The following is an 18475-nucleotide window of genomic DNA, read 5'->3' on the forward strand; positions in this document are numbered from 1 at the left end:
CAGTGAGTGTGTGACATTGTTCTGCTCTGTCCATCGGTGACAGTGAGTGTGTGACATTGTTCTGCTCTGTCCATCGGTGACAGTGAGTGTGTGACATTGTGCTGCTCTGTCCATCGGTGACAGTGAGTGTGTGTCATTGTTCTGCTCTCTCCATCGGTGACAGTGAGTGTGTGTCATTGTTCTGCTCTCTCCATCGGTCACAGTGAGTGTGTGACATTGTTCTGCTCTGTCCATCGGTGACAGTGAGTGTGTGACATTGTGCTGCTCTGTCCATCGGTGACAGTGAGTGTGTGACATTGTGCTGCTCTGTCCATCGGTGACAGTGAGTGTGTGACATTGTGCTGCTCTGTCCATCGGTGACAGTGAGTGTGTGACATTGTGCTGCTCTGTCCATCGGTGACAGTGAGTGTGTGTCATTGTTCTGCTCTGTCCATCGGTGACAGTGAGTGTGTGACATTGTGCTGCTCTGTCCATCGGTGACAGTGAGTGTGTGTCATTGTTCTGCTCTGTCCATCGGTGACAGTGAGTGTGTGACATTGTTCTGCTCTGTCCATCGGTGACAGTGAGTGTGTGACATTGTTCTGCTCTGTCCATCGGTCACAGTGAGTGTGTGACATTGTTCTGCTCTGTCCATCGGTCACAGTGAGTGTCTGTCATTGTTCTGCTCTGTCCATCGGTGACAGTGAGTGTGTGACATTGTTCTGCTCTGTCCATCGGTGACAGTGAGTGTGTGACATTGTTCTGCTCTGTCCATCGGTGACAGTGAGTGTGTGACATTGTTCTGCTCTGTCCATCGGTCACAGTGAGTGTCTGTCATTGTTCTGCTCTGTCCATCGGTGACAGTGAGTGTGTGTCATTGTTCTGCTCTGTCCATCGGTGACAGTGAGTGTGTGACATTGTTCTGCTCTGTCCATCGGTGACAGTGAGTGTGTGACATTGTTCTGCTCTGTCCATCGGTCACAGTGAGTGTGTGACATTGTTCTGCTCTGTCCATCGGTCACAGTGAGTGTCTGTCATTGTTCTGCTCTGTCCATCGGTGACAGTGAGTGTGTGACATTGTTCTGCTCTGTCCATCGGTCACAGTGAGTGTGTGACATTGTTCTGCTCTGTCCATCGGTCACAGTGAGTGTGTGACATTGTTCTGCTCTGTCCATCGGTCACAGTGAGTGTGTGACATTGTTCTGCTCTGTCCATCGGTCACAGTGAGTGTGTGACATTGTTCTGCTCTGTCCATCGGTGACAGTGAGTGTGTGTCATTGTTCTGCTCTGTCCATCGGTGACAGTGAGTGTGTGACATTGTTCTGCTCTGTCCATCGGTGACAGTGAGTGTGTGACATTGTTCTGCTCTGTCCATCGGTGACAGTGAGTGTGTGACATTGTTCTGCTCTGTCCATCGGTCACAGTGAGTGTCTGTCATTGTTCTGCTCTGTCCATCGGTGACAGTGAGTGTGTGTCATTGTTCTGCTCTGTCCATCGGTGACAGTGAGTGTGTGACATTGTTCTGCTCTGTCCATCGGTGACAGTGAGTGTGTGACATTGTTCTGCTCTGTCCATCGGTCACAGTGAGTGTGTGACATTGTTCTGCTCTGTCCATCGGTCACAGTGAGTGTGTGACATTGTTCTGCTCTGTCCATCGGTCACAGTGAGTGTGTGACATTGTTCTGCTCTGTCCATCGGTCACAGTGAGTGTGTGACATTGTTCTGCTCTGTCCATCGGTCACAGTGAGTGTGTGACATTGTTCTGCTCTGTCCATCGGTCACAGTGAGTGTGTGACATTGTTCTGCTCTGTCCATCGGTCACAGTGAGTGTGTGACATTGTTCTGCTCTGTCCATCGGTGACAGTGAGTGTGTGACATTGTTCTGCTCTGTCCATCGGTGACAGTGAGTGTGTGACATTGTTCTGCTCTGTCCATCGGTCACAGTGAGTGAGAGGTGCTGTGTGTGATCTGTAGTTGGCAGATCAGAGCTGGGCTCACATGTAATGTCCATTTCTCCCCTCAGTCTCTTTAACTCTCTGAGCCTCGTATATTCCCTCCTCTCAGTATCACACATGCCCCCATGGGGGCGTCACTCTCGCTTCCTGCCCCCCCCCCCAGCCCTCCCCTCATTTCCTTCCTGCTGTGAGCCTCGAGGCCAGAACAACAAACCCTCCTGATAGACCTGACCTGAGCAGGGCTCGGTGGGGGGGGGGGGGAGGGGGGGGGGCACTGCAGCTGCACTTTATTCTATTTTAAACTTTCACTTCAATCTTCTTTTTCGCAGCCTCGAGGCTGCATCTCCCTGTAGAGCCCCCCCAGGCTGCTTTCAGAGGCCCCTCCCACCCGCTGCTGGGCTCAGGAAACTGTGGCTCCATCACTGCTTCCTCATGGGCGGTGCCAGCCTCTGCTGGGCTCAGATCTGCAGCCCTGGATGCCAGGGTCACCGGTGCTGCCAGCCTCCCCTGGGTCAGTCTCCCCTGGGGTCTGCCAGGGTCACCGGTGCTGCCAGCCTCCCCTGGGTCAGCCTCTCCTGGGGTCTTCCAGGGTCACCGGTGCTGTCAGCCTCCCCTGGGGTCTTCCAGGGTCACCGGTGCTGCCAGCCTCCCCTGGGTCAGCCTCTCCTGGGGTCTTCCAGGGTCACCGGTGCTGCCAGCCTCCCCTGGGTCAGTCTCCCTGGGGTCTGCCAGGGTCACCGGTGCTGCCAGCCTCCCCTGGGTCAGTCTCCCCTGGGGTCTGCCAGGGTCACCGGTGCTGCCAGCCTCCCCTGGGTCAGCCTCTCCTGGGGTCTTCCAGGGTCACCGGCGGTGTCAGCCTCTCCTGAGTCCAGCAGCCTCTCCTGGCATCAGATCTGCCTCTGCTGGACACGAGCAGCCCCTGGCACTGGTAGGTTTGTTTCCTCCTCTAATTGTACAAGATCACAGGGTTAACAGAACTTCCTGAAACTTTTGTCTCAGTTTGTGCGATGAGGAGACCTGGCTTCTTTCTGTGTTTGCTGCAGAAACAAACTTCCTTCCGAACCCCTCGAGCATCAGGGACATTTTGTTGGAGATATTTTAAATGCTGTTTTTAGGCCCTCACTGTGCGGCTCCAGGAGGTGGTATTCCTTGCCATTAGGCTTTTCTGGGAGAGTTTGTATGTAACACTGGGCCTAGACTCACACTGGGCCTAGACTCACACTGGGCCTAGACTCACACTGGGCCTAGACTCACACTGGGCCTAGACTCACACTGGGCCTAGACTCACACTGGGCATGGACTCACACTGGGCCTAGACTCACACTGGGCGTGGACTCACACTTGGCCTAGACTCACACTGGGCCTAGACTCACACTGGGCCTGGACTCACACTGGGCCTAGACTCACACTGGGCCTAGACTCACACTGGGCCTAGACTCACACTTGGCCTAGACTCACACTGGGACTAGACTCACACTGGACCTAGATTCACACTGGGCCTAGACTCACACTGGGACTAGACTCACACTGGGCCTAGACTCACACTGGGCCTAGACTCATACTGGGCCTAAACTCACACTTGGCCTAGACTCACACTGGGCCTAGACTCACACTGGGCCTAGACTCACACTGGGCCTAGACTCACACTGGGCGTGGACTCACACTGGGCCTAGACTCACACTGGGCCTAGACTCACACTGGGCCTAGACTCACACTGGGCCTAGACTCACACTTGGCCTAGACTCACAGTGGGACTAGACTCACACTGGGCCTAGACTCACACTGGGCCTAGACTCACACTGGGCTAGACTCACACTGGGCCTGGACTCACACTGGGCCTAGACTCACACTGGGCGTGGACTCATACTGGGCCTAGACTCACACTGGGCCTTGACTCACACTGGGCCTAGACTCACACTGGGCCTAGACTCACACTGGGCCTAGACTCACACTGGGCCTAGACTCATACTGGGCCTAGACTTACACTGAGCCTAGACTCACACGGGGCCTAGACTCACACGGGGCCTGGACTCACACTGGGCCTAGACTCACACTGGGCCTGGACTCACACTGAGCCTAGACTCACACTGGGCCTAGACTCACACTGAGCCTAGACTCACACTGGGCCTAGACTCACACTTGGCCTAGACTCACACTGGGACTGGACTCACACTGGACCTAGACTCACACTGGGCCTAGACTCACATTGGGCCTAGACTCACACTGGGCCTAGACTCACACTGGGCCTAGACTCACACTGGGCCTGGACTCACACTGAGCCTAGACTCACACTGGGCCTAGACTCACACTGGGCCTAGACTCACACTGGGCATGGACTCACACTGGGCCTAGACTCACACTGGGCGTGGACTCACACTTGGCCTAGACTCACACTGGGCCTAGACTCACACTGGGCCTGGACTCACACTGGGCCTAGACTCACACTGGGCCTAGACTCACACTGGGCCTAGACTCACACTTGGCCTAGACTCACACTGGGACTAGACTCACACTGGACCTAGATTCACACTGGGCCTAGACTCACACTGGGACTAGACTCACACTGGGCCTAGACTCACACTGGGCCTAGACTCATACTGGGCCTAAACTCACACTTGGCCTAGACTCACACTGGGCCTAGACTCACACTGGGCCTAGACTCACACTGGGCCTAGACTCACACTGGGCGTGGACTCACACTGGGCCTAGACTCACACTGGGCCTAGACTCACACTGGGCCTAGACTCACACTGGGCCTAGACTCACACTGGGCCTAGACTCACACTTGGCCTAGACTCACAGTGGGACTAGACTCACACTGGGCCTAGACTCACACTGGGCCTAGACTCACACTGGGCCTAGACTCACACTGGGCCTGGACTCACACTGGGCCTGGACTAACACTGGGCCTAGACTCACACTGGGCCTAGACTCACACTGGGCCTAGACTCACACTGGGCCTAGACTCACACTTGGCCTGGACTCACACTGGGCCTAGACTCACACTGGGCCTCTGCACACTGGGCCTGGACTCACACTGGGCCTAGACTCACACTGGGCCTAGACTCACACTTGGCCTGGACTAACACTCGGCCTAGACTCACACTGGGCCTAGACTCACACTGGGCCTAGACTCACACTGGGCCTAGACTCACACTGGGCCTAGACTCACACTTGGCCTAGACTCACAGTGGGACTAGACTCACACTGGGCCTAGACTCACACTGGGCCTAGACTCACACTGGGCCTAGACTCACACTGAGCCTAGACTCACACTGGGCCTAGACTCACACTGGGCCTGGACTCACACTGGGCCTAGACTCACACTGGGCCTAGACTCACACTGGGCCTAGACTCACACTTGGCCTAGACTCACACTGGGACTAGACTCACACTGGACCTAGATTCACACTGGGCCTAGACTCACACTGGGACTAGACTCACACTGGGCCTAGACTCACACTGGGCCTAGACTCATACTGGGCCTAAACTCACACTTGGCCTAGACTCACACTGGGCCTAGACTCACACTGGGCCTAGACTCACACTGGGCGTGGACTCACACTGGGCCTAGACTCACACTGGGCCTAGACTCACACTGGGCCTAGACTCACACTGGGCCTAGACTCACACTTGGCCTAGACTCACAGTGGGACTAGACTCACACTGGGCCTAGACTCACACTGGGCCTAGACTCACACTGGGCTAGACTCACACTGGGCCTGGACTCACACTGGGCCTAGACTCACACTGGGCGTGGACTCATACTGGGCCTAGACTCACACTGGGCCTTGACTCACACTGGGCCTAGACTCACACTGGGCCTAGACTCACACTGGGCCTAGACTCACACTGGGCCTAGACTCATACTGGGCCTAGACTTACACTGAGCCTAGACTCACACGGGGCCTAGACTCACACGGGGCCTGGACTCACACTGGGCCTAGACTCACACTGGGCCTGGACTCACACTGAGCCTAGACTCACACTGGGCCTAGACTCACACTGAGCCTAGACTCACACTGGGCCTAGACTCACACTTGGCCTAGACTCACACTGGGACTGGACTCACACTGGACCTAGACTCACACTGGGCCTAGACTCACATTGGGCCTAGACTCACACTGGGCCTAGACTCACACTGGGCCTAGACTCACACTGGGCCTGGACTCACACTGAGCCTAGACTCACACTGGGCCTAGACTCACACTGGGCCTAGACTCACACTGGGCATGGACTCACACTGGGCCTAGACTCACACTGGGCGTGGACTCACACTTGGCCTAGACTCACACTGGGCCTAGACTCACACTGGGCCTGGACTCACACTGGGCCTAGACTCACACTGGGCCTAGACTCACACTGGGCCTAGACTCACACTTGGCCTAGACTCACACTGGGACTAGACTCACACTGGACCTAGATTCACACTGGGCCTAGACTCACACTGGGACTAGACTCACACTGGGCCTAGACTCACACTGGGCCTAGACTCATACTGGGCCTAAACTCACACTTGGCCTAGACTCACACTGGGCCTAGACTCACACTGGGCCTAGACTCACACTGGGCCTAGACTCACACTGGGCGTGGACTCACACTGGGCCTAGACTCACACTGGGCCTAGACTCACACTGGGCCTAGACTCACACTGGGCCTAGACTCACACTGGGCCTAGACTCACACTTGGCCTAGACTCACAGTGGGACTAGACTCACACTGGGCCTAGACTCACACTGGGCCTAGACTCACACTGGGCCTAGACTCACACTGGGCCTGGACTCACACTGGGCCTGGACTAACACTGGGCCTAGACTCACACTGGGCCTAGACTCACACTGGGCCTAGACTCACACTGGGCCTAGACTCACACTTGGCCTGGACTCACACTGGGCCTAGACTCACACTGGGCCTCTGCACACTGGGCCTGGACTCACACTGGGCCTAGACTCACACTGGGCCTAGACTCACACTTGGCCTGGACTAACACTCGGCCTAGACTCACACTGGGCCTAGACTCACACTGGGCCTAGACTCACACTGGGCCTAGACTCACACTGGGCCTAGACTCACACTTGGCCTAGACTCACAGTGGGACTAGACTCACACTGGGCCTAGACTCACACTGGGCCTAGACTCACACTGGGCTAGACTCACACTGGGCCTGGACTCACACTGGGCCTAGACTCACACTGGGCGTGGACTCATACTGGGCCTAGACTCACACTGGGCCTAGACTCACACTGGGCCTAGACTCACACTGGGCGTGGACTCACACTGGGCCTAGACTCACACTGGGCCTAGACTCACACTGGGTCTAGACTCACACTGGGCCTAGACTCACACTGGGCCTAGACTCACACTGGGCCTAGACTCATACTGGGCCTAGACTCACACTGGGCCTAGACTCACACTGGGCCTAGACTCACACTGAGCCTAGACTCACACTGGGCCTAGACTCACACTGGACCTAGACTCACACTGGGTCTGGAATCACACTTGGCCTGGACTCACACTGGGCCTAGACTCACACTGAGCCTAGACTCACACTGGGCCTAGACTCACACTGGGCCTGGACTCACACTGGGCCTAGACTCACACTGAGCCTAGACTCACACTGGGCCTAGACTCACACTGGGCCTAGACTCACACTGGGCCTAGACTCACACTGGGCCTAGACTCACACTGGGCCTAGACTCACACTGGGCCTGGACTCACACTGGGCCTAGACTCACACTGGGCCTAGACTCAACTGGGCCTAGACTCACACTTGGCCTAGACTCACACTGGGCCTGGACTCACACTGGGCCTAGACTCACACTGGGCCTAGACTCACACTGGGCATAGACTCACACTTGGCCTGGACTCACACTGGGCCTAGACTCACACTGGGCCTAGACTCACACTGGGCCTAGACTCACACTGGGCCTAGACTCACACTTGGCCTGGACTCACACTGAGCCTAGACTCACACTGGGCCTGGACTCACACTTGGCCTGGACTCACACTGGGCCTAGACTCACACTGAGCCTAGACTCACACTGGGCCTAGACTCACACTGGGCCTAGACTCACACTGGGCATGGACTCACACTGGGCCTAGACTCACACTGGGCGTGGACTCACACTTGGCCTAGACTCACACTGGGCCTAGACTCACACTGGGCATAGACTCACACTTGGCCTGGACTCACACTGGGCCTAGACTCACACTGGGCCTAGACTCACACTGGGCCTAGACTCACACTGGGCCTAGACTCACACTGGGCCTAGACTCACACTTGGCCTGGACTCACACTGAGCCTAGACTCACACTGGGCCTGGACTCACACTTGGCCTGGACTCACACTGGGCCTAGACTCACACTGAGCCTAGACTCACACTGGGCCTAGACTCACACTGGGCCTAGACTCACACTGGGCATGGACTCACACTGGGCCTAGACTCACACTGGGCGTGGACTCACACTTGGCCTAGACTCACACTGGGCCTAGACTCACACTGGGCCTGGACTCACACTGGGCCTAGACTCACACTGGGCCTAGACTCACACTGGGCCTAGACTCACACTTGGCCTAGACTCACACTGGGACTAGACTCACACTGGACCTAGATTCACACTGGGCCTAGACTCACACTGGGACTAGACTCACACTGGGCCTAGACTCACACTGGGCCTAGACTCATACTGGGCCTAGACTCACACTTGGCCTAGACTCACACTGGGCCTAGACTCACACTGGGCCTAGACTCACACTGGGCCTAGACTCACACTGGGCGTGGACTCACACTGGGCCTAGACTCACACTGGGCCTAGACTCACACTGGGCCTAGACTCACACTGGGCCTAGACTCACACTGGGCCTAGACTCACACTTGGCCTAGACTCACAGTGGGACTAGACTCACACTGGGCCTAGACTCACACTGGGCCTAGACTCACACTGGGCTAGACTCACACTGGGCCTGGACTCACACTGGGCCTAGACTCACACTGGGCGTGGACTCATACTGGGCCTAGACTCACACTGGGCCTTGACTCACACTGGGCCTAGACTCACACTGGGCCTAGACTCACACTGGGCCTAGACTCACACTGGGCCTAGACTCATACTGGGCCTAGACTTACACTGAGCCTAGACTCACACGGGGCCTAGACTCACACTGGGCCTGGACTCACACTGGGCCTAGACTCACACTGGGCCTGGACTCACACTGAGCCTAGACTCACACTGGGCCTAGACTCACACTGAGCCTAGACTCACACTGGGCCTAGACTCACACTTGGCCTAGACTCACACTGGGACTGGACTCACACTGGACCTAGACTCACACTGGGCCTAGACTCACATTGGGCCTAGACTCACACTGGGCCTAGACTCACACTGGGCCTAGACTCACACTGGGCCTGGACTCACACTGGGCCTGGACTCACACTGGGCCTAGACTCACACTGGGCCTAGACTCACACTGGGACTAGACTCACACTGGACCTAGACTCACACTGGGCCTAGACTCACACTGGGCCTAGACTCACACTGGGCCTAGACTCACACTGGGCCTAGACTCACACTGGGCCTAGACTCACACTGGGCCTAGACTCACACTGGGCCTAGACTCACACTGAGCCTAGACTCACACTGGGCCTAGACTCACACTGGGCCTAGACTCACACTGGGCCTAGACTCACACTTGGCCTAGACTCACACTGGGCCTAGACTCACACTGGGCCTAGACTCACACTGGGCCTAGACTCATACTGGGCCTAGACTCACACTGGGCCTAGACTCACACTGGGCCTGGACTAACACTGGGCCTAGACTCACACTGGGCCTGGACTCACACTGGGCCTAGACTCACACTGGGCCTAGACTCACACTGGACCTAGACTCACACTGGGCCTAGACTCACACTAGGCCTAGACTCACACTGGGCCTAGACTCACACTGGGACTGGACTAACACTGGGCCTAGACTCACACTTGGCCTAGACTCACACTGGGCCTAGACTCACACTGGGCCTAGACTCACACTGGGCCTAGACTCACACTGGGCGTGGACTCACACTGGGCCTAGACTCACACTGGGCTAGACTCACACTGGGCCTGGACTCACACTGGGCCTAGACTCACACTGGGCGTGGATTCATACTGGGCCTAGACTCACACTGGGCCTTGACTCACACTGGGCCTAGACTCACACTGGGCCTAGACTCACACTGGGCCTAGACTCACACTGGGCCTAGACTCATACTGGGCCTAGACTTACACTGAGCCTAGACTCACACGGGGCCTAGACTCACACTGGGCCTGGACTCACACTGGGCCTAGACTCACACTGGGCCTGGACTCACACTGAGCCTAGACTCACACTGGGCCTAGACTCACACTGAGCCTAGACTCACACTGGGCCTAGACTCACACTTGGCCTAGACTCACACTGGGACTGGACTCACACTGGACCTAGACTCACACTGGGCCTAGACTCACATTGGGCCTAGACTCACACTGGGCCTAGACTCACACTGGGCCTAGACTCACACTGGGCCTGGACTCACACTGGGCCTGGACTCACACTGGGCCTAGACTCACACTGGGCCTAGACTCACACTGGGACTAGACTCACACTGGACCTAGACTCACACTGGGCCTAGACTCACACTGGGCCTAGACTCACACTGGGCCTAGACTCACACTGGGCCTAGACTCACACTGGGCCTAGACTCACACTGGGCCTAGACTCACACTGAGCCTAGACTCACACTGGGCCTAGACTCACACTGGGCCTAGACTCACACTGGGCCTAGACTCACACTTGGCCTAGACTCACACTGGGCCTAGACTCACACTGGGCCTAGACTCACACTGGGCCTAGACTCACACTGGGCCTAGACTCACACTGGGCGTAGACTCACACTGGGCCTAGACTCACACTTGGCCTAGACTCACACTGGGCCTAGACTCACACTGGGCCTAGACTCACACTGGGCATAGACTCACACTGGGCCTAGACTCACACTGGGCCTGGACTCACACTGGGCCTAGACTCATACTGGGCCTAGACTCACACTGGGCCTAGACTCACACTGGGCCTGGACTAACACTGGGCCTAGACTCACACTGGGCCTGGACTCACACTGGGCCTAGACTCACACTGGGCCTAGACTCACACTGGACCTAGACTCACACTGGGCCTAGACTCACACTAGGCCTAGACTCACACTGGGCCTAGACTCACACTGGGACTGGACTAACACTGGGCCTAGACTCACACTTGGCCTAGACTCACACTGGGCCTAGACTCACACTGGGCCTAGACTCACACTGGGCCTGGACTCACACTGGGCCTGGACTAACACTGGGCCTAGACTCACACTGGGCCTAGACTCACACTGGGCCTAGACTCACACTGGGCCTAGACTCACACTTGGCCTGGACTCACACTGGGCCTAGACTCACACTGGGCCTCTGCACACTGGGCCTGGACTCACACTGGGCCTAGACTCACACTGGGCCTAGACTCACACTTGGCCTGGACTAACACTCGGCCTAGACTCACACTGGGCCTAGACTCACACTGGGCCTAGACTCACACTGGGCCTAGACTCACACTGGGCCTAGACTCACACTTGGCCTAGACTCACAGTGGGACTAGACTCACACTGGGCCTAGACTCACACTGGGCCTAGACTCACACTGGGCTAGACTCACACTGGGCCTGGACTCACACTGGGCCTAGACTCACACTGGGCGTGGACTCATACTGGGCCTAGACTCACACTGGGCCTAGACTCACACTGGGCCTAGACTCACACTGGGCGTGGACTCACACTGGGCCTAGACTCACACTGGGCCTAGACTCACACTTGGCCTGGACTCACACTGGGCCTAGACTCACACTGGGCCTAGACTCACACTGGGCCTGGACTCACACTGGGCCTAGACTCACACTTGGCCTAGACTCACACTGGGCCTAGACTCACACTGGGCCTAGACTCACACTGGGCCTGGACTCACACTGGGCCTAGACTCACACTTGGCCTGGACTCACACTGGGCCTAGACTCACACTGGGCCTAGACTCACACTGGGCCTAGACTCACACTTGGCCTGGACTAACACTCGGCCTAGACTCACACTGGGCCTAGACTCACACTGGGCCTAGACTCACACTGGGCCTAGACTCACACTTGGCCTGGACTAACACTTGGCCTGGACTCACACTGGACCTAGACTCACACTGGGCCTAGACTCACACTGGGCCTAGACTCACACTGGGCCTAGACTCACACTGGCAGCGGACTCAGACTGGGCCTAGACTCACACTGGGCCTAGACTCACACTGGGCCTGGACTCACACTGGGCCTGGACTCACACTGGGCCTAGACTCACACTGGGCCTAGACTCACACTGGGCCTAGACTCACACTGGGCCTAGACTCACACTGGGCCTGGACTCACACTGGGCCTAGACTCACACTGGGCCTAGACTCACACTGAGCCTAGACTCACACTGGGCCTAGACTCACACTGGGCCTAGACTCACACTGCTCCTATGTACTGCGGCTCCTCTGCTCCTATGCTCTGCAGCTCCTCTGCTCCTATGCACTGCGGCTCCACTGCTCCTATGCACTGCGGCTTCACTGCTCCTATGCACTGCGGCTCCACTGCTCCTGTGCACTGTGGCTCTACTGCTCCTATGCACTGCGGCTCCACTGCTCCTATGCACTGTGGCTCCACTGCTCCTATGCACTGCGGCACCACTATTCCTATGCACTGCAGCTTCACTGCTCCTCTGCACTGCGGCTCCACTGCTCCTATTCACTGTGGCTCCACTGCTCCTATGCACTTGGGCTCCACTGTTCCTATGCACTGCAGCTTCACTGCTCCTCTGCACTGCGGCTCCACTGCTCCTATTCACTGCTGCTCCACTGCTCCTATGCACTGCAGCTTCACTGCTCCTATGCACTGCAGCTTCACTGCTCCTATGCACTGCAGCTTCACTGCTCCTATGCACTGCAGCTTCACTGCTCCTATGCACTGCGGCTCAACTGCTCATGTGCACTGAGTCTCCACTGCTCCTATGCACTGCGGCTCCACTGCTCCTATGCACTGCGGCTCCACTGCTCCTATGCACTGCGGCTCCACTGCTCCTATGCACTGCGGCTCCACTGTTCCTATGCACTGCGGCTCCACTGCTCCTATGCACTGCGGCTCCACTGCTCCTATGCACTACGTCTCCACTGCTCCTATGCACTGCGGCTCCACTGTTCCTATGCACTGCAGCTTCACTGCTCCTCTGCACTGCGGCTCCCCTGCTCCTATGCACTGCGGCTCCACTGCTCCTATGCACTGCAGCTTCATTGCTCCTCTGCACTGCGGCTCCACTGCTCCTATTCACTGCGGCTCTACTGCTCCTATGCACTACAGCTTCACTGCTCCTCTGCACTGCGGCTCCACTGCTCCTATTCACTGCGGCTCCACTGCTCCTATGCACTGCGGCTCCACTGCTCCTATTCACTGCGGCTCCACTGCTCCTATGCACTACGGCTCCACTGTTCCTATGCACTGCAGCTTCACTGCGGCTCCACTGCTCCTATTCACTGCGGCTCCACTGCTCCTATGCACTGCAGCTTCACTGCTCCTATGCACTGCAGCTTCACTGCTCCTATGCACTGCGGCTCCACTGTTCCTATGCACTGCAGCTTCACTGCGGCTCCACTGCTCCTATTCACTGCAGCTCCACTGCTCCTATGCACTGCAGCTTCACTGCTCCTATGCACTGCGGCTCCACTGTTCCTATGCACTGCGGCTCCACTGCTCCTATGCACTGCGGCTCCACTGCTCCTATGCACTGTGGCTCCACTGCTCCTATGCACTGCGGCTCTACTGTTCCTATGCACTGCGGCTCCACTGCTCCTATGCACTGCGGCTCCACTGCTCCTATGCACTACGTCTCCACTGCTCCTATGCACTGCGGCTCCACTGTTCCTATGCACTGCAGCTTCTCTGCTCCTCTGCACTGTGGCTCCCCTGCTCCTATGCACTGCGTCTCCACTGCTCCTATGCCCTGCAGCTTCACTGCTCCTATGGACTGCGGCCCAACTGCTCCTATGCACTGTGGCTCCACTGCTCCTATGCACTGCAGCTTCACTGCTCCTATTCACTGCGGCTCCACTGCTCCTATTCACGGCGGCTCCACTGCTCCTATGCACTGCAGCTTCACTGCTCCTCTGCACTGCGGCTCCACTGCTCCTATTCACTGCGGCTCCACTGCTCCTATGCACTACGGCTCCACTGTTCCTATGCACTGCAGCTTCACTGCGGCTCCACTGCTCCTATTCACTGCGGCTCCACTGCTCCTATGCACTGCAGCTTCACTGCTCCTATGCACTGCAGCTTCACTGCTCATATGCACTGCGGCTCCACTGTTCCTATGCACTGCAGCTTCACTGCGGCTCCACTGCTCCTATTCACTGCGGCTCCACTGCTCCTATGCACTGCAGCTTCACTGCTCCTATGCACTGCAGCTTCACTGCTCCTATGTACTGCGGCTCCTCTGCTCCTATGCACTGCAGCACCTCTGCTCCTATGCACTGCGGCTCCACTGCTCCTATGCACTGCGGCTTCACTGCTCCTATGCACTTCGGCTCCACTGCTCCTGTGCACTGTGGCTCCACTGCTCCTATGCACTGCGGCTCCACTGCTCCTATGCACTGTGGCTCCACTGCTCCTATGCACTGCGGCGCCACTATTCCTATGCACTGCAGCTTCACTGCTCCTCTGCCCTGCGGCTCCACTGCTCCTATTCACTGCGGCTCCACTGCTCCTATGCACTGCGGCTCCACTGTTCCTATGCACTGCAGCTTCACTGCTCCTCTGCACTGCGGCTCCCCTGCTCCTATTCACTGCTGCTCCACTGCTCCTATGCACTGCAGCTTCACTGCTCCTATGCACTGCAGCTTCACTGCTCCTATGCACTGCAGCTTCACTGCTCCTATGCACTGCAGCTCCACTGCTCCTATTCACTGCTGCTCCACTGCTCCTATGCACTGCAGCTTCACTGCGCCTATGCACTGCGGCTCCCCTGCTCCTATGCACTGCGGCTCCACTGTTCCTATGCACTACGGCTCCACTGCTCCTATGCACTGCGAACCACTGCTCCTATGCAGTCAGTCAGTCAGTCAAAATACACTTTATTCGATTTTTGTTAAAATCACAAAAGACATGAAAAATACATACATTAAAAACATTTTAAAAATACCCACAATTCATTTTGTTTTTACCCAGTGTCCGTCAAAGAGTCACTTAATTAATCACCATAATATATAAAATGAATTTACAATTAATATATTGGTTATTAGTTTAAAACAGTACAGTTCTAGGGATATTTTTGTTTCTTCCTCTGTATGCGGCTGTTAGAAAACTTGCTACACAAAAAGTGACGTGTGCATCCGGTAATCTTTGAAGATAAAACAAGGCTGGTCTCACTTGTATAAAGCCAAGAGTTTTCAGGAGGGGGGTTAGATATTTTCTCCTCTCCGCGTTATAGAATGCACAAAAGAACAGAAAATGGAGAGTCTCCTGGTTAGAAAACTGGTCACACTCGCAGGGTGGTGCATGCTCCGGTTTACCCCACGTAGGGAAGGTGCCTAATGAATAGTGGATCAGATTCATTCTAAATCTGGTTAACAGAAATCTGTGCAAGGGTTTAGAAACATATTGCAGGTATGGTTCCATCGAGGGGGAAGAGGACAAAACCAAGTGTGCTCTTACTAGTGGTTTGTTAGCTTCAGACTCTTCTCTCTCTGAGCGTGTCCTCCCCTGGAATTCCTTCTTAATCCATGCAATATCCGCTTTCCTAATTATTGACGGTGTTGTGTATAGGTCAGGTCTCCCAAGGGCAGTGAATGATGCCTTTATATATCTCAGCCAGGCTATTTTCATTGCCCCATCCCTTGCAGTCACATCTTTAAGAATTGTGTGGTTTAAGGACAACTCAGTATTTAACCAGGTATTGGCCCAAAAAAGTAAAGGGGCCATTTTCAGTCCATCTATGATATAAGGTAGGCCAACTTCTTCATGTATGGAGTAGGTAGGTGTGGAGTTTGGAACCGACAAGATTCTTCTAATAAGCTTGTTCTCTACCCTCTGTATACTGTCCAGGTTGGTATAACCCCACAATGCTGCGCCATATGAAGCTATAGAAATGCATTTACTTTTGTAAACTTTTATCACAGCTTCCATTGGTTTAGCCCCTAGTCTTTTAGTAAAATCCATCAGGGCTGCTGTGGACCGGGCTAAAGAAATATGCTTGGCCTTTATTTGCGGAACCCAGGAGCCCTTCTCGTCAAACAGGACCCCTAAGTAAGGAAAAACCGGGACCCTGGAGAGAACCTCGCCATTACAGAAGAAGGTTTTTGTATGTGATCTGTTTTTCTGCGGACCCACAATCATTGTGTGCGATTTGATCACGTTGATTTTTAAGTCTAATTTAGCCATAAAAGAACCAAAAAACGCTCCAAAAGGGTCTGTAGACCAATGCCCGTGCGGGCGATGAGAACAGCATCATCCGCATATAGGAGAGCCGGAATCTGCTTCCCACCTACCCGCGGGACATCAGCGTTGCCTGCTAATAAGGACTTCCCTAGATCATTAATATAAATGGTAAATAAAAGTGGGGCCAAAATGCAGCCTTGGCGAACACCCTTATTTGACCTAAAGCTGTCAGAGCATCGCCCTTCCCTGGTTACCCGGACTTTTGCAGTAAGTCCTTGATGCAAACTTGCTATAAGGGCCACCAAGGAATCCTCGATGCCAAGCTCACGGAGTATAGCCCAGAGCTTAGCCCTATTAACCAAGTCGAAGGCCGAGGAGAGGTCCATAAAGGCTAAATATAGTGAGCCCTCCCCGGCCACCGTGTACTTGGATATTAGGAGATGTAAATTTGAACATTGCTCTAAGGTTCCCCGTTTTTCCCTAAAGCCATATTGAATCTCTGCGAGGCCCCCACAAAGCTCCAGGCTTGTTCTCAATTTAGTCAATAGTACTCTGCCCAGGATCTTGAAGGCAGAGTCTATTAAAGAAATTGGGCGGTAGCATCCCGGATTCTCCCTATCTCCTTTTTTGAAGATGGGTACTATGACAGATGTATTCCAAGTTTCTGGAAAACATCCATCATTTGCAGCCCTAAAAACATTTGTGAGGACTTTAGACCAGGTGGTTGGGGCGTATATAAAAAAGTCTACCGGGACTCCGTCTGGGCCCGGAGCCTTATTCTTCGTGGAGTCCATTATAGCTTTATATACCTCCTCCTCGTTGAATTCTACTGCCGCTAGCCCCCTGGTCAGTCCTATATCGTTTCCATTCACAGGGTCATTACCGCCATATATGTTATTAAAATGATCAACCCATTTCTCATCACTGATAATGCAGTCGGAGATTGTATTAGTCTCCCCAGAGAAGAATTGGTTATTTATAATGTCCCAGAATCTCTTACTATTACGTAGTATATCCACGTCAAGCAAGTCATTCCAGGCATTTTGTTTAATTGTGTTTTTCCTATTTTTGATAGCCAATTTATACTCCCGTCTTAATTTGGAGATTAAGATTTTATCCCTCGGCTTTGTTTTAAGTGCATTTTTCAGGTCTTTATGGGCTTTAGAACAATTTCTATCAAACCATTTATGAGGCTTGGGTGGCCGATTGGATTTGGGAACTGTGAGTTCTTCAGCTGTTTGTGAGCAAATAAGGTTAAAAGCTGAAACAATCTCTTTGTTAGTGGCATTTTGGTCTAGACAAATACACATGGGTTCCTCTATCTTTGGGCACAGGGAAGCCATAAAGGTTTCCTGGACCACCTTACCCCACTTAAGCCGTCTGCCCTGGTCGCTGGGCACCGTCGATGTGCAAGCCCTAGGAAGACCCAGGTGTTTGCTCCATAAGTCACTCCAGTGAACCTGTGCAGAAACTGGATTGTGGTCACTATGTGGGGAGGCAGTTACCTCATATATCCCCATCTTAGAGGTTAAACCCTGAGAAACAAAAATGAAATCTATCACAGACCCACTTTCAGACCCTTTGTAAGTGGGCAAAGATTCGTCACTACCAGTGCTGAGGGGTTCAAACATATTAAGGCTAGCAAGGAAAAATTCAAGCGCTTCCCCCGCTTTGGTGTGAACGAAGTGCAGATTGCCATTTTCAGTCTGACCCTCCAGGTTGCCTAAGTTACATTTTAAAACACATTTTTGAATGTTGAAGTCACCTAAAATTATGAAATCGAAATTAGTGCAAGATTTATGACTGTAATCGTTAAGAACATTTTCCAAGTGATCCACATGGGCTGTGTCTGTTTGTCTAACCCAAGAATTATAAAAATTTGAGACCACTAGGACCCGCCCTGGTGCGATAGTCCACTCTACCATTAAAATATTTGGGGAGCCAGACTCTAGTTGTTTAAACGTCCCTGCCAATTTAAGTGAAAAGAGGAGAACTAGTCCTCCCTTAGCTCTTCCTGCACTACTTGGAGTTGCAGGTATAGTAAAACT

The 18475-nt window shown here is 54.6% G+C and overlaps 1 protein-coding gene across 1 annotated transcript in view; it reads left to right on the top strand.

Moving 5' to 3' along the window:
- The first annotated feature begins 2136 nt into the window (after positions 1-2136).
- LOC144817659 (uncharacterized) overlaps positions 2137-18475 on the top strand; it is a 139278-nt gene continuing 122939 nt past the window's right edge. The window contains exon 1 of the mRNA XM_078674387.1: positions 2137-2862. Within this exon, the coding sequence (XP_078530513.1) occupies positions 2367-2862 (496 nt within the window). The 5' untranslated portion in view covers positions 2137-2366. The remainder of the gene's footprint in view (positions 2863-18475) is intronic.

This window comes from Lissotriton helveticus, chromosome 2_1 (assembly GCF_964261635.1).
Source record: "Lissotriton helveticus chromosome 2_1, aLisHel1.1, whole genome shotgun sequence".
Classification (NCBI taxonomy): Eukaryota; Metazoa; Chordata; class Amphibia; order Caudata; family Salamandridae; genus Lissotriton; species Lissotriton helveticus.